The sequence below is a fragment of the Diabrotica virgifera genome, chromosome 2 (assembly GCF_917563875.1).
Source record: "Diabrotica virgifera virgifera chromosome 2, PGI_DIABVI_V3a".
Lineage (NCBI taxonomy): Eukaryota > Metazoa > Arthropoda > Insecta > Coleoptera > Chrysomelidae > Diabrotica > Diabrotica virgifera.
Genome location: NC_065444.1, coordinates 1,321,705 through 1,339,991, shown reverse-complemented (window position 1 = coordinate 1,339,991; position 18,287 = coordinate 1,321,705). Strand labels below are relative to the sequence as shown.

General features: G+C 29.6%; 1 protein-coding gene across 2 annotated transcripts in view; it reads left to right on the top strand.

Annotated features, from left to right (window-relative positions):
* Positions 1-18,287, top strand: part of LOC114335441 (calcium-transporting ATPase type 2C member 1) — a 127,882-nt gene that overhangs the window by 6,112 nt on the left and 103,483 nt on the right. The window contains exon 1 of one of the 2 annotated variants that reach the window (XM_050643303.1): positions 6,061-6,255. The exons of the other annotated variant lie outside the window; for it this stretch is intronic. Coding sequence (XP_050499260.1) covers positions 6,184-6,255 — 72 coding nt within the window. The 5' untranslated portion in view covers positions 6,061-6,183. Of the gene's footprint in view, positions 1-6,060; positions 6,256-18,287 lie in introns of those variants that run through there. 2 annotated transcript variants of the gene reach the window in all.

Sequence of the window (18,287 nt, the reverse complement as noted above, 5' to 3'; positions counted from 1 at the left end):
GTGTCGAAATTTGATTTAGAATCAGGGGCCAGGGGCCTGATTCTAATTCATTTCGACAGTCGCAATTTCATTTCGACACCGCGCGATTCTTGGGGATATTAACCTTATTATGTTGAGACTGCTCAGAATTTGGGTTGGCGCTTCGGTTTCTTGGATTTTGTTGATAGTCTGGGAAAATTATCGAAAAAATACCATTTTTGGGAAAAATTATTTACCAGCTATTTTATTGCTAAAATCGAATCTTAAGATTGCATATATTAGTAATATGGGGTATGACAAGTCCGCAGAAAGTGTGTTATTTTATTTATAAACAAATTAGCACTCCTAAATCTTCTTTTTTTTTTCAATTAGTGGTCTGTAACTCCTATATTTTTTCCTTTGAGCCAAAAACACTCAAATAAAAATTCACCGTAATTTAGTTCTGCACAAAGTTATTTTTTTTCCGATTTCCTTCAACAAAAATTTTACTCAGAAAATCCGAGTTTTCCCAAAAAATCTGCCATTTTCAATTAAAATTTTAGGGAAGTACCTAATTATTTATCAATAATTAAATAATTGAAGACATGAAAGATTTATTATAGTAGATTATACAGAGGGGCTAAATTATGGAATAAATTCATTTCTTTAAAACGGACGATTTTGGAGCAAAATCCCGAAAGAGGTCGATTTTTATTTTTAAATTACAATTTTTTGGCATATATTTCATACTAGTGACGTCATCCATCTGAGCGTGATGACGTAATCGATAATTTTGTTAATGGGAATAGGGGTCGTGTGGTAGGTCATTTGAAAGGGCGTTTAATTCTCTATTCAGTAATATAAACATTAATATCATTAGGTATTTATACATGGTTGCCAAAAAAAAATTTTGAATTAAATTAATTGGCGCAAAAAGAAGAATGTATGTAATTTATTTAACTCAAAATACATTGTACTGCTGTCAGAAAATAGAAAAAAAGGTTTATTTCACAAATAAACATTTCTTTTCGCTTAAATTAAATCACAAACAGACTCCCTCCTACCTATTGGCAGTTTGAACTTTTAATTTAAGCTAAAAGCAATGTTTATTTGCAAAATAAACATTTTTTTCTATTTTCTGACAGCAATACAATGTATTTTGAGTTAAATAAATTACATGCATTCTTCTTCTTGCGTCAATTAATTTAATTCAAAATTTTTCTTGGCCTCCCTGTATAAATAATGAAACTAATGTTTATAATACTGAATAGAGAATTGAACGCCTTTGTAAATGAGCTACAACACGAACCCATATTCCTATTTAAAAAAATAATTACGTCATCACGCTGGGATGGATGACGTCACTAGTTTGAAATATATGCCAAGAAATTTAATTTAAAAATAAAAATCGACCTGTTTCGGGATTTTTCTCTAAAATCGTCCATTTTAGAGAAAATGAATTTATTCCATAATTTAGCCCCTCTCTGTATATCAGGAGACCGGCGACAATCTAACCAATAGTTTAGCAATAATTAAAATGTTAATTAAAAAATTTCGGTCGAAATAATAACCAGAAAGATTATGATACACCAGAATAACTATGATTTTCATATAAAAAAGCACTATACCTATTCAACGTACCTTACAGGATTGAAATTGGACCATTTGAGCGGTCTCGGGAATGTTATAAAGAAACAATTTTTTGGCTTATAAGCAAATAGAACCCCTCAGAAAATATTAGATTAAATTAAATTAAGTTAACGCTGTTGAAAAGAGCACGGCTTCTGTGTCCTTTTCGAAGAAAAACAAATTGAATTGCGAGGAGTGATTCCAGGTATAACCGGTCAAATTTGACCGGCATTTGCGACAGAGTTATAAACAACAGGATTTTAATCTTTGAACCATTAGATACCTTTTAATTCCGGTCTTCTTTGTACATACAAATTTTCATATCTTCAAGACACTCATAACAAAAAAGATTTATGTCACTGTCACCAAATTATTTAATTATTGATAAATAATTACTTCCCTCAAATTTTAGTTGAAAATTAAAGATTTTGTTTGGAAAACCCGAATTTTCCGAAGAAAATTTCCGTCGAAGGAAATTGGAATAAATTATTAATGTGCAGAATTAAATTACTGTCAATTTTTATGTGAGTGTTTTGGTTTAAAGTTAAAATTTTCGGAGTTGCAATAATAAAAAAAAAGATTTCGGAGCGCTAATTTGTTTATAAACAAAATAGCACACTTTCTGTGGACTTTGCACAGCTATATTACTAATATAGGAAATCTTGAAGATTTTATTTCAGCATGTCCAGCAATAAAATAGCTGGTAATTAATTTTCCTTGTTTTTTACTAATTTTCCCAGATTATTACCTCACATCTTTCATTGAGTTGATGATTCATGTTGTGGACATTCTCAATTATTATATTTCTAATTTAATACTATTCTATCTAATTCCTCAAAACAAGCAAATTTCAATTAAACCCAGCTATATTATAATACCTTTTGATTTAGTTTTCCTTGCAAGAAATAAACAAAACACATCTAAACTAAACCTAACCTCGCTTTTGGCCATTCATTCATCTCCGTGTCAAATAATTTCGACAGTCGCCATCGCCATATTGAAAGCGACTTGTTTAGTGTCGAAATTTGATTTAGAATCAGGGCCCAGGGCCCTGATTCTAAATCAAATTTCGACCAAAAACAAGTCGCTTTCAATATGGCGACTGTCGAAATTATTTGACACGGAGATGAATGAATGGCCAAAAGCGAGGTTAGGTTTAGTTTAGATGTGTTTTGTTTATTTCTTGCAAGGAAAACTAAATCAAAAGGTATTATAATATAGCTGGGTTTAATTGAAATTTGCTTGTTTTGAGGAATTAGATAGAATAGTATTAAATTAGAAATATAATAATTGAGAATGTCCACAACATGAATCATCAACTCAATGAAAGATGTGAGGTAATAATCTGGGAAAATTAGTAAAAAACAAGGAAAATTAATTACCAGCTATTTTATTGCTGGACATGCTGAAATCAAATCTTAAGATTTCCTATATTAGTAATATAGCTGTGCAAAGTCCACAGAAAGTGTGCTATTTTGTTTATAAACAAATTAGCACTCCGAAATCTTTTTTTTATTATTGCTCTATAACTCCGAAAATTTTAACTTTAAACCAAAACACTCACATAAAAATTGACAGTAATTTAATTCTGCACATTGATAATTTATTCCAATTTCCTTCGACGGAAATTTTCTTCGGAAAATTCGGGTTTTCCAAACAAAATCTTTAATTTTCAACTAAAATTTGAGGGAAGTAATTATTTATCAATAATTAAATAATTTGGTGACAGTGACATAAATCTTTTTTGTTATGAGTGTCTTGAAGATATGAAAATTTGTATGTACAAAGAGGACCGGAATTAAAAGGTATCTAATGGTTCAAAGATTAAAATCCTGTTGTTTATAACTCTGTCGCAAATGCCGGTCAAATTTGACCGGTTATACCTGGAATCACTCCTCGCAATTCAATTTGTTTTTCTTCGAAAAGGACACAGAAGCCGTGCTCTTTTCAACAGCGTTAACTTAATTTAATCTAATATTTTCTGAGGGGTTCTATTTGTTTATAAGCCAAAAAATTGTTTCTTTATAACATTCCTGAGACCGCTCAAATGGTCCAATTTCAATCCTGTAAGGTACGTTGAATAGGTATAGTGCTTTTTTATATGAAAATCATAGTTATTCTGGTGTATCATAATCTTTCTGGTTATTATTTCGACCGAAATTTTTTAATTAACATTTTAATTATTGCTAAACTATTGGTTAGATTGTCGCCGGTCTCCTGATATACAGAGAGGGGCTAAATTATGGAATAAATTCATTTTCTCTAAAATGGACGATTTTAGAGAAAAATCCCGAAACAGGTCGATTTTTATTTTTAAATTAAATTTCTTGGCATATATTTCAAACTAGTGACGTCATCCATCCGAGCGTGATGACGTAATTATTTTTTTAAATAGGAATATGGGTTCGTGTTGTAGCTCATTTACAAAGGCGTTCAATGCTCTATTCAGTATTTATTATAAACATTAATATCATTATTTATACAGGGAGGCCAAAAAAAATTTTGAATTAAATTAATTGACGCAAGAAGAAGAATGCATGTAATTTATTTAACTCAAAATACATTCTATTGCTGTCAGAAAATAGAAAAAAATGTTTATTTTGCAAATAAACATTGCTTTTAGCTTAAATTAAAAGTTCAAACTGCCAATAGGTAGGAGGGAGGCTGTTTGTGATTTAATTTAAGCGAAAAGAAATGTTTATTTGTGAAATAAACCTTTTTTCTATTTTCTGACAGCAGTACAATGTATTTTGAGTTAAATAAATTACATACATTCTTCTTTTTGCGCCAATTAATTTAATTCAAAATTTTTTTGGCAACCCTGTATAAATACCTAATGATATTAATGTTTATATTACTGAATAGAGAATTAAACGCATTTCAAATGACCTACCACACGACCCCTATTCCCATTAACAAAATTATCGATTACGTCATCACGCTCAGATGGATGACGTCACTAGTATGAAATATATGCCAAAAAATTGTAATTTAAAAATAAAAATCGACCTCTTTCGGGATTTTGCTCCAAAATCGTCCGTTTTAAAGAAATGAATTTATTCCATAATTTAGCCCCTCTGTATAATCTACTATAATAAATCTTCCATGTCTTCAATTATTTAATTATTGATAAATAATTAGGTACTTCCCTAAAATTTTAATTGAAAATGGCAGATTTTTTGGGAAAACTCGGATTTTCTGAGTAAAATTTTTGTTGAAGGAAATCGGAAAAAAAATAACTGTGCAGAACTAAATTACGGTGAATTTTTATTTGAGTGTTTTTGGCTCAAAGGAAAAATTATAGGAGTTACAGACCACTAATTGAAAAAAAAAAGAAGATTTAGGAGTGCTAATTTGTTTATAAATAAAATAACACACTTTCTGCGGACTTGTCATACCCCATATTACTAATATATGCAATCTTAAGATTCGATTTTAGCAATAAAACAGCTGGTAAATAATTTTTCCCAAAAATGGTATTTTTTCGATAATTTTCCCAGACTATCAACAAAATCCAAGAAACCGAAGCGCCAACCCAAATTCTGAGCAGTCTCAACATGATAAGGTTAATATCCCCAAGAATCTCCGGCTGTCATGGCGGTGTCGAAATGAAATTGCGACTGTCGAAATGAATTAGAATCAGGGCCCAGACTAGGTAAAAACGGAGCTGTGCGACAGACCGCATTTTTTAATATACTAAAAACTAAAACAATTGTAATTTTCCGTCATCTCAATTAAGTATCCATACATTGATTCGTGTTTTATTATAATTTATGAAAATATTTCAATTCAAAAATAATGATAGATAATAAATCTTGACATGACTTTAAATTATTATGTTTAATGTCAAATCGAGAGGTGTGATTGGTTTCTCGTAAATTGTAGGACAAAACTGCATTAAGTTGTGTAGAATAAATAAAACACACTGGAAAAATTAAAAATTAAATTTGAAATTAATACAAAATGAATAACTTTTACAGTGAACAAGTGTGTAATTTAAATATATGTATTACAATTCGAAATATACATTTTAAACGGTATTTTTGTGTATTTAGATTTAGTGCAATTCCGTTATTTGTGATGGCAACAACGAAGTGATTCACGAACAATAATTGTCAGTCTGAACACAGGTTTACATTGGGAAAAAAAAGTGTACCAGTTTTATATGACGCGAAGTGTACGTAGCGTTTAGTTTCCGAAAAATATGATTTAAATGGTTTTAAATATGAACAATTCACCGTGTCTGGAATGTATCGTATCAGACACCTTTCAGTAAAATTAGGTTTTTCGGGGACTACGCTACGTGCATGATAATATGCAGCGACTTTTAGGAGTTAAATATTTGGTATCATGTGACGTCACTTCCTACGACGCGGATGAGGTGTATCGGGATTTATACTGTACATACCATACACATTATTAACCTTGATATTTTAAAACGTGCTCGGTAGCTGTCAACTGTCAAATTAGCAGTTGTCGTTTGATGGTCATCGCTGTCAAATGTCAAATAGTAAAATCGTGTGTGTGTTGTTTTCGTGTAACGATGTGATGATTATTGATCTACTTTTTGTATAAATTTAACCGGTGGAAATAGAAATGAAAAAGCCCTTACTTTCTAACACAAAGTATGAAAAGGTTCCTTACGATGAAGACTTATTTATATGCAGGGTAAGTTTGTCAGAATTTTTTTAATACAAGTATCTTTGTTGTCGTATTGATTAATTTTCGTTTTCTTGAAAAATCTATCGATTGTTGCAATTTATCAATTAATTAACTTATTATTATTTGATGGTAGCGTATGCCATCAAGTTGGCCAGCAAACAAATCATTGACCATTGATGACATGGTACATTGTTGTTTGTAAGCTTCTATTTTTAATGGTTTTGAATCAATCAAATTTGAATCCTTGTAGTCTCTTCTTCTTAAACATTGTAAGTAATCTATCGATAAATTACACTTTAATTAAGCATATTTTTGAATTGATTGATAATGATAATCAATCTTTGAAAGTAGTATGATTATTTAATATCTTGTCAGTCATTTTTTTCAAGTTTTGAAATTTCTCTTTCTCTTTGAAGTTTTTGTTTTTTAATTTATTTAGATTTATATCAATATTAGTATAGAATATTAATAGCACAGTGAATGAGAGCAAAAATTTGATACCACCTCAGACCTCAGATTTCTATCTTAATGCATCATTTTTGATGAAAGTTTGGGAATAGGCTCTACTTACCTCCTAATTCACAATCTATCCTATGCCGATATATGCTTATTAATTTTTGAGGGTGAAAACCACCCCTTATTGCTAAAATTGAATAAAACTAGTTGTAACGTACCTATATTCAAGCACTTTTTAGGCTTTAATAGCGATTGATTAAGTTGAATAAAGGACTTTTTATACTTTAAGACATTTTTGTTGGTTGGCTGAATAATTTAACCCTTATAAACCAGAATTTTTTTTATAACCTTTGTATCTTTGTTGTATTGATTAATTTTCGTTTTCTTGAAAAATCTACCCATTGTTGCAATTTATCAATTAATTAATTTATTATTATTTGATGGTAGCTTATGCTACAAAGTTGGCCAAGGAACAAATCATTGATGACATGGTAGATTGTTGTTTTTAAGCTTCTATTTTTAATGGTTTTGAATCGATCAAATTTGAATTCTTGTAGTTTCTTCTTAAATATTCGAGTAATCTGTTGATAAATTACACTTTAATTAAGCATATTTTTGTATCGTATCGACTTACCTGAGTATTTAGTAATCAATTTTTTTGAAAATATGCTTATTTAATATCTTGTCAGTCTATGTATGGCTCTGTTTTCTTCTAATATAGTTTACTTGATTTTGCTAAAATTATGAAAATGAAATCTGCATAAGTCCATTAACACATTGAGTGCAGATGTCTGACCCTAAGACTTATACTCTGAACAGACAAAATAAACACATATTAAAAATGTGTATAATTAATCGCATACATGCACGCCATCCACTTATTGGTAAAGGTATCATGTGGCTCACATGTATGTCGTCTGCACGGAACATGTTAATGTTGAAAACCATAATATGAAATACGTACAAGTCTCACAAATCCGCTCTTGTCAGTGGCCAAACTGTTCAAACGTATCAGTGCTTTTTTGATGTTTATATACAATAAAATGTCCTTTCATTGTAAATGTGTGAGTACCTACAGGGTACAAGTTAAAATGACACAACATATTAATTGATAATTAAACAATTTGATTACTAAAAACGTGAATTTAAGTTGTTTAGGGACTTTGCAATTTTGACATTTTAATTTAGTTGTGTACAAGTGGAGTTATGGACACCTATAGAGTTATTTGTCTCTCCTGTAAAATCAGGTATTTTGGAATTATGCATATTTCACATTAGGCCGACGATATTACCTCTGATTTCTATCCTAATGCATTGTTTTGATGAAATTTTGGGAATAGGCTCTGCTTGCCTCCTAATTCAAAATCTACCCTATGCCGATATTATGGTTATTATTTTTAGGGGTGAAAACAACTCCTTATTGCTAAAATTGAATAAAACTAGTTGTAACTTAAATTATAATAAGTAGATACTTTTTAGCTTTTAATAGCATTTGATGAAGTTAAATAAAGGTCTTTTATACTTTACAGCATTATTGTTGGTTGGCTGAATAATTTAACCCTTACAAATCACCCATTTTGACACTAATATGTGTAAGAAGTGATTCACTAATATTTTTAATGAACTTAATATACAGTGAGGACATTTGAGTTGGAATAAATTCATTATGTCGAGAATGGGCGAATTTGGAGAGAAATCCTGAGACAGGTCGATTTTTATTTTTAAATTTTGACCTTTTGGCATAATATATATATATAATACTAGTAATGTCATCCATCTGGGCGTGATGCCGTAATCAATGATTTTTTTTAAATAAGAGTAGAGGTTGTGTGATAGCTCATTTGAAAGGTTATTTAATTCTCTATTCAGTAATATAAACATTAACATAATTATTTATACACTGTGTACAATTTTTTTTTTATTAAATTAAATTTAAACAAAAAGAAGAATGTAAGCAATTTATTTAAATCAAAATACATTTTTCTGCTGTCAGAAAAACAGGTAATAATGTTTATTTGAGAAATAAACATTGCTTTTCGCTTAAATTAAATGTTAAAACTCTAAGAGACAGGTAGGTGGTAGTTTTAACATTGAATTTAAGCAAAAAACAATGTTTATTTCTCAAATAAACATTTCTTTCTGTTTTTTAACAGCACTCAAATGTATTTTGAAATAAATAAATTATATACATTCTTCTTTTTGTCTTAATTACCTACTTTAATTAAAAAAAAAATTTTCAGACACCCTGTACAAATAATTATGTTAACGTTTATATTACTGAATAAAGAATTAAATAACCTTTCAAATGAGTTATCAAACGACCTTTACTCTCATTTATAAAATAGTCGATTACGTCACCACGCCCAGATGGATGACGTCACTAGTATGATATATATACCAAAAAGTCATAATTTAAAAATAAAACTCGACCTGTCTCAGGATTTCTCTACAAATTCACCCCTTCTCGAGATAATGAATTTATTCCAACTCAAACGTTCTCACTGTATATAATTTATATACATCAATTTTATATCTGTATTTTGGGTTAATGTTATTTTTCATTTCGTTTTTTCATCTTTCAACCCTTAAAAACAAACCCTTAAAAAATTTAAAAAACATTTGAACATATTATTTTTATTATCTGTTTATTTACATAACATTTTTTTATTAGGTGCATAGTTTTTAAGTTATTAGCAAAAATTTGTCTAAAAAAGTGTCATTTTTTAATGAAAATGACAAATTTTCAACCACAAATAACTCAAAAAGTACCTATTGAGTTTTCAAAAAAAATATAGAACATTTTTGGCTTAGAAATAGATCCTCTAGCGATTTCCAGGATTATATTGCCCAAAAAAGTCTACCTCTGAAATGGGGTGGAAACCACCCCAAGATAAAAGCATATTTTGGCATAGGCTAGACTTTGTTTCTTGGGCCATTCCATACTTACTGTGAAAATATCAAATAAGTTGATAAATTAAGAGCCAAATACCCTTAATGACTGCACTATAAATCTTATAATCTTCACTGAATACTGATAACATATTATAATCTTAATCAGACACTAAATTTATAGCTGCATTAAGGTGGCATTAAGTGGTTTTTCAATCTACGTAGGTAGGAAAATTAATTTTCAGGACAATAATGTAATGTCCTGTTGGATCTACAAAAAAAGTAAAATATTTCTTTTAAATCATTAATAAACAACTAATATTAATTAATAATATTTTATAGGAAATATAATTTTATGTTGAGAATATAATTGGTATTATTGATTATATACATTTTATGTTCTTCCTGTTTAATTAAAAAGTATTAATAAATTTCTAATAACAAACAGTGAGTACTCTATCTTGCTAATTGGTATTTTTATAATATGTATACAAAAAATATTTTGTCATTTGGTAATAATTTTGATAATTTCATATCTTTATAGATAACAAAAATAGTCCATTTTAGTTTTTGTTTCTTGTGTTGTTGCTAGCAATAACTAAGTTACTATCTAAATATGTACTTTTAATGTACTTTTTCTTCAATTATTTTGCAAATTTTCTTCTAGATCAACAGGGATTCCTACAAGGAACACAGGGCTTCTACAAGGTGTTTCCAACAATCTCTGTCTCTATCTAGTGCTTTGATTTCAAGCCAGGATTTTCCCGTTTTTTTCCCTTTGTCCAGTTTTGCCCTTTTTTAAGTTTTCTTAGAACTGCTCACATTCTGTGTGCTTTGATGACTGTGTAGCACAGCCATCTCCATTTTCTTTGCCGTATTTGTCCTTTTTACAGTGATAAAGCATTATAGTGCCAGCCCAGACTCACATGAATTGGACCAAACGCAATATGCAATACAATTATATTTTTCAGAATTCTCTTCGTGTAACTTACGATTTAAACTGTGTAAATAAAACTGGAAGGTTGCATTTGTCTTCGTCTTGCTAAGGCGCTTCGAACAACATTGCTTGTACTATTTAGAGTTAGAGTGATTTTAAAACAGTAGTTCCGGTTGTAACTCTAAAACCGGAAGTCCGAGGTCAAATTTCTCACCATTTTTGGGTTATAAACTATTATTCGACACCTCATGTGTCATTCCATCTGTTTTAATAACGGAGGAGTTATATTCGCGGACAGACAGACGGACGGGCAGACAGGCATGAAACGGGAAGTATATAATCGTCTTCGTCTTGCTAAGACGCGTCAAATAATATATCGCTTCTACTATTTCGGCGACTTTAAAACAGTAATTCCTGTTGCAACTCTAAAACTGGAAGCCCGAGGTCAAATTTCTCACATTTAATACCATCTTAGGGTTATAAGCTGTCATTCGACACCTCATTTGTCATTCCATCTGTTTTAATAAGGAGGAGTTATATTCGCGGACAGACAGACGGCCGGACAGCCAGGCATGACATCGGAAGTATATATTTAGTCCAGAGAAATAAGATTTTTCTCGTGACACATCCCCCTCCAAGCCGAAACCAAATTTTTTGAGTAGTATGGACATCTATAATAATAACCTATATGTTTCCTGCAGCGGATTGTGATGATATACATAGTTAGAAACAAATGAAGATCAAAAAACGGTAAATTTTTGCTTTTTTCATCTATTACCAAAAAGTTAAGCATTTTAAACAAATTTGAGTGTAAGAAACTCATAAATCATATAAGAAACTTCAATATGGCGTTCGCTGAATATGTCTATCCTTATTGGTTGCTTAGAAAATTGCAAAATAAATCATAAATTTTGAGTTTATATAAATATTCATGACTTATGTAAAAATTAACTTAGAACCTTCTTATTACACGGAATGCTGAGACTTCCGGTTATTAAATCATACCCTAAATTTTTACAGAAGTTATGAAAATTTATAAAAACTCAAAATTTATGATTTATTTTGCAATTTTCTAAGCAACCAATAAGGACAGACAGATTCCGCGAACGCCATATTGAATTTTTTTATACGATTTATGAGTTTCTTACTCTCAAATTTGTTTAAAATGCTTAACTTTTTGGTAATAGACGAAAAAGCAAATTTGCCGTTTTTTGATCTTCATTTGTTTATAACTATGTATATCATCAAAATCGGCTGCAGGAAACATATAGGTTATTATTATAGATGTCCATACTACACAAAAAATTTGGTTTCGGCCTGGAGGGGGTTGTGTCACTAACAGGATATTTTTTTCCTTATTTCTCTGAACTAATTTGTCTTCGTCTTGCTAAGGCGCGTCGAATAATATATCGGTTGTACTATTTCAGCAACTTTAAAACAGTAATTTCAGTGCAACTGTAACACCTAAAGTCCGAGGTCAAATTTCTCACCTCTAATACCATCTTTGGGTTATAAGCTCGCATTCGACACTTCATTTGTCATTTCACGTTTTAATAACGTAGGAGTTATATTCGCGGACAGACAGACGGACGGATGGCATGAAACTGGAATTATTTTTGCTTGTCTTGCTAAGACGCGTCGAATATTATATCGCTTATACTATTTCGGCGACTTTAAAACAGTACTTCAGTTGCAAACCGGAAGTCCTAGGTGAAATGTCTCACCTCTAGTACCATTCTTGGGTTATAAGCTTTCATTCGATACCTGATAAAATTCGATAATTTGTCTAATAACGGATAGTCTAAGATCCGATATAAGGTCGAACTGCACCGATCTGTTTAATGGAAAAAAAATTATTTTATATGTAAATTAGTATGTTAAACATTATAAAAAACAAGGGGTGCCTGATATAATCCTGTTCTGACTATAATTAATTAATAATTAAAAAATGATTTTTTTTATAATTTTGACTGACGTGTTTAACAAAAAAAAAATTAACACTATCGGTAAGTGCAAAGCCTATAGGATATGTAAAAATAGGGGTGCCTGTAAAAAGACTGTTCTAAATGGGGGTTGCCTAATTTTTAAAATTTTACAGCGTCTACTTATGAATAATTGAACATGTGTAAAACTTTGTTATTACTAATTTTACGAAAAAAAGTTATTCTTTATAAAAAGTTCTGCATGATGTAAATCCTATGATTCAACCATCAGATGTCAAATTTTATCAATCTTATACGAGTTATATTAAAAAATGTTAATTTCGGTCAAGAGTGACTTCGACCTTTCGAAAATTGTTATTATGAAACGGTATTAATAATCAAAAAATATGTATTAGTGCGCAATTACATCATTATAATTAAAAAAAAAATTTCAAATTTTTCCGAAATTAGATTCTAAATTTCATTTTTATTTAATACAAGTAGGATAACTCTTTTATTATCAATTTTGCGAAAAAAAAGCAATTGTTCATAAAAAGCTTTGAATTGTCTAAAACTTAAGGTGCAGCCATCATCAATTTTATAAATTTTATATGGGGTATGTCAAAAAATATGAATTTCGCTCGGGAAAAAAGTTATTCAGCATTAAAAGTATGTTGCAATATAGAATTATATCCTTAAAATTGGAATATTCTGAAATATAAAAGTATGAAACAACTCTTTGAGCGAAATTCATTGGCAAAATTGGCAAAAAAGGAAAATCACTGGCAAAAGCTCGCCATATATGTAGGTACTTATATAATTACAAGTACTATGAAATATCCAATAATTTGGAAATATATCTACATTAGATTAATTAAAAAAACTGTAAACATTAAATATTGAAATATATTATAATATATTTTTCAATACAAATCCTAAAATCGGTCAGGAATTTAGACATTTTTGACAACTTTTTTGAAAGGAACGTTCGATATTTCCATATATTTATCTGTTGCCTGGAAACGAAAAATATCTGTATGGAAATCTTTATTTGTTATGGAAATCTTTCCTTACAGGAAATTCCTGTAAGGAATAGTATACTGTACAACAAATAAGAAAAAACGACATATTTCTCACGAGCGCAGACATTTGTTGGCACGAGCCGAGGAACTAGGCGAGGGCCGCAAATCAAGCGAGGGAGAAATATCTAATTTTCTCATGTGTTGTACACTGTACTTTTTCTATGGATGCGGTTTTGTCAAGAGTTCAAACTTCAAAATTTAATAGTTTAGGTGCTTTTAAATATATTATATGCACAAATTGAAATAAAATCATCACATTGCCGACTTACTGTAGCCTTCTTTCTTTAATTTCTCTTTACCTATTCTTCTCAGTACTTCATTGTCCGTAACTCTATCTACCCAGGAAACCCTCACAATTCTTCTATAGGTCCACATTTCAAAGGCGTTAAGTCGTCTCATTGTCTCCACATTTAACGTCCATGGTCCATAACTTATGGTTTTGAATAATAAAATTCTTGTACTGAATAAAATATCTTTAATAATTATTTTTTATTTTTTAATTTGAAATTTTTGACAACTGACATTGTTTATTTATATTTACATCCTTTAAAAAGATAAACGTTTCAAGTAACTATGTGTTGCTTTCTGGTTGCAATTTATAACGATATTTGAAGGCTTTATTTATAATGAATAATATATGAGCGCACTTATAACCGGCAAAATAACGCAAAAGATGGAAAACATATTAAGTTGTAAGATAAAAAGAGATGAACCTAGTGGAGATGTTAAATTTAGCGATAGTAACTTATAGATTGACATTATATTGATTGTTTTCCACCTTTAGACGTATCGGACGAGTTTGAGAAATGCCACTGTCACAGTGACAGTTTTAGTTGACATACTCATCTGATACGTCTAAAGGTGGGAAAAAATCAATATAATGTCAATCTATAAGTTACTATCGCAAAATTTAACAACTCTACTAGTTTTGTTCCCTTTTATCTCACAATTTAATATGTTCTCCATCTTTTGCGCTATTTTACCGGTTATTAGCACGCTCATCACTGTATACATATATTGCGAGTTTTTGGCAGTGATTTTCCCTTTTTGCCAATTTTGCCAAGTTTGCCGATTATGCCAATGAATTTCGCTTAAGAGATTTTTTATACCTTTATATATTTCAGAATATTTCAAATTATAAGGATATTCTTCTATATTGCAACATATATTTAATACTGAATAACTTTTCTCCGGAGCGAAATTCAAAATTTTTTTATATACCTCGTATAAAGTATATAAAATTGATGATGGCTGCACCTTAGGTTTTAGACAATTCAAAGCTATTTATGAACAATTGCTTTTTTTTCGCAAAATTGATAATAAAAGAGTTATCCTACTTGTAAGAAATAAAAATGAAGTTTAGAATCTAATTTCAGAAATTTTTTTTTTTAATTATAATGATGTAATTCCGCACTAAAACATATTTTTTTGATTATTAATACCGTTTTATAATAACAATTTTCGAAAGGCCGAAGTCACTCTTGGCCGAAATTAACATTTTTTGACATAACTCGTATAAAATTGACAAAATTTGACATCTGATGGTTGAATCATAGGATTTACATCATGCAGAACTTTTTATAAAGAATAACTTTTTTTTCGTAAAATTAGTAATAACAAAGTTTTACACATGTTCAATTATCCATAAGTAGACGCTGTAAAATTTTAAAAATTAGGCAACCCTCATTTAGAACAGGCTTTTTAAAGGCACCCCTATTTATACATATCCTATAGGCTTTGCACTTACCAATAGTGTTAATTTTTTGAAGTTATACTTCTTTACGGGCGTAATGACGGTGAAATTTTATATGGGAAAACCTAGCGACCGGGCGCATGCGCATTATAACTTTGTTCTGATTGGATGTTCAAATGACATGACAAAAATTATCCAATATGGCAGCTGTGGCACAGCTGTGGGACTGTGTTTGGTTATAATGTATGCTTGTTGCGTTTTAAAATTTGTAGGAAGAGAAACAACAAACAAAAAGTTAGTTAATGGTTATACTGCCTTTTTAAATAGTTTTCATATTATATTTTTGGACTTATTTACATAGAAGAGATGATTGTTGCATGCCAATGTGAAAGCTCATCAAACTGTGCCTAGTATGAGTGCCGCAGATCTCGCTTATTCAAAGCTAAAGAATCTTTCACTGGTAAGTGTTTTATAAATAGTTGATCAAATTTTGTTATGATATTTGAACATAGCCACTTTGCACGACGCAAGTGATTGCGAAATGTATTAGTCGTTATACGGGCTCCGATACCTACCTTGAACCTACCAAAATACATAAGTAGTATGTAATACTTTTTTTTACATAATTTGATTACCATCAAAATTTATATCAATATTCACCTAATATATTGTCTTCTTACCCTATGTTTTGTTGTATTTTTTCAATTCTAAATCATTTCAATTCAAAATCAAAATAATTTGATTTACATAAGTTAAAAATGTCAAAAGGTTAATCTGTTTAGTTAGACGATCTTCGCACATAATGACAAGCTGCCTCTGTGGTGCAGTTTTAATGCGGGTGAATCCCAATACAACGCAAATACCAGCCGCGTGGTAAGTTGGTTCGAATCCCAATAGAAACTTTTATTTTTTTATTTTTTTTTTATACATTTTATGATTGTAAGTATATTTATTATATAATTTTATTTTCAGAAAATACGTATTTAGTTAAAAATTTTTCCGACAATTAATGTTCAGAAATCATTTGTGGCATTTTTAATGTGTTTGTGTGTGTTTTATTTTTTTATTATTTTAATTTTTGGCACTGTTTTAATAAAAATGTTTGAGAAGTATTAAGTATAAATTAATTTAATATTTAAATAAAATATAAATAAAAAGTATATTAATTTCGTTTATAATCATATAATCATATAATCATATAATAGAAGTATAACTTCTTACGTGCGTACAAAGTACACACACATTCTTTTTTTGTTGAACACGTCAGTCAAGTTTATAAAAAAAAATCATTTTTTAATTATTAATTAATTATAGTCAGAACAGGATTATATCAGGCACCCCTTGTTTTTTATAATGTTTAACATAATAATTTACATATAAAATATTTTTTTCCATTAAACAGATCGGTGCAGTTTGACCTTATATCGTATCCTCTACTAGGAGGAGTTGTGTTTACAGAAAGTCTCTGGGACAGACAGATATGGAATTCAAAGTTTTCGCATTTTTTCAAAATGCGTGAAACCAAAATTAAAATGGTGTTGTGTACCTATTGGTTTTGGTCCAATTCATATGCATCTGTGCTCGTATGTTGTAACTATTTCAATAAAAAGTTATCAAAAATCGATTCATAGCGTTTTCTCCGTCGCACATCATATTTTTTGTTTTAACATTCAAATTAATTTGATAAAACTTGATACATTCTTATCAAAAAGTTTTTAAATTTAATGTTTATTTAGTCAATCAATATAATCTGCTATTGAATTAATTTTAGTGCAAAATACAAAATACGCTTGAATTTTTTGGTGCATACACGTCATTGTTATGTTGACGTAAATGTTTAATCTAGAGCTCGTTGTTATTGATATTAACCGCTTCCTACAATATTCTATTGTGATTAAATCACAGTTGTTGCAGTTGTGTTTGCTCTTAAAAAATGTTTGATTTAAAGTATTACCAGGATGGAGCAAGTGAAACTCATCACATTTTCCAGTTTCCTAGGATGTTTACGATTTGACTTTACGATATCGACGGGCTTAAGGGGCTATCTTGGTGTAAAAGTACGAAATTAATATCCTTTTTTTGAGAATTTCTAAAATATAAAGTACTGTTCCAATTATTTTAAAAATTTGCATGAGCGTTTATTATGAAAAGAAGTATATGTAAAACAATTTTCATAAAATTTTTTGAAAATTAAACGATTTATTCGCTATCTACTGGCACCGTGAAAATAAAAACAGCTCTACTGCTGCAGTGATTGGGACTAATAGAGATCCTAAAACATAAAATCCAAAAGTTATTATTGAAATATAAGTTATTTTCTATATCATCCACTAGGATTTTTGAAAAATTTAAAAATTTGGAAAAATGACGAAGAGTTAAATTTTTTTTTAAATTTGCCAAAACATTTTCAGTTTCAAAAACCTCCAAATTGATATTTTTTATCCGATCAAAAATCCCCTAGTTGGTGGTATAGAAAATAACCCATATTTCAATATGTAATAACTTTGAAATTTTATGTTTTAGGATCTCTATTAGTCCCAATCACTGCAGCAATGGAGCTATGTTTTTATTTTCATGGTGCCAATAGTTGGCACATAAATCGTTTAATTTTCAATATTTTTTTATGAAAATTGTTTTATTAGAAATTCCCAAAAAAGTATATGAATTTCGTACTTTTACACTAGGATAGCCCCTTAAAAGCAAAACGCATTGAATCTCACTTTTTCGAAAATGAAATATTGAGCTTAACTAAAAAAGAGTCATTTTTGATGTCTCGAATTTCCTAAACCTATTGTCCGATTTAAGTGATTTTTATAATATGTTATATGTAGCTTTATTCTTTAACAATATCGCTGTAATAATATTGTTGCTAGACAGGTAAATTGTCATTGTATACCTGGTGTACCAATCAAACTGCGATTTTTCTCAAAGTTCGCGTGACGCTGTGGAATATTCTAGCATTTATAAGATAATAAAATTTAAAAACCCAACTATAGCCTTATGTTTTCTTAACATTCTGTTTTTTGATTCATTTGCTTATGTTTGATAATAAAAAAGTT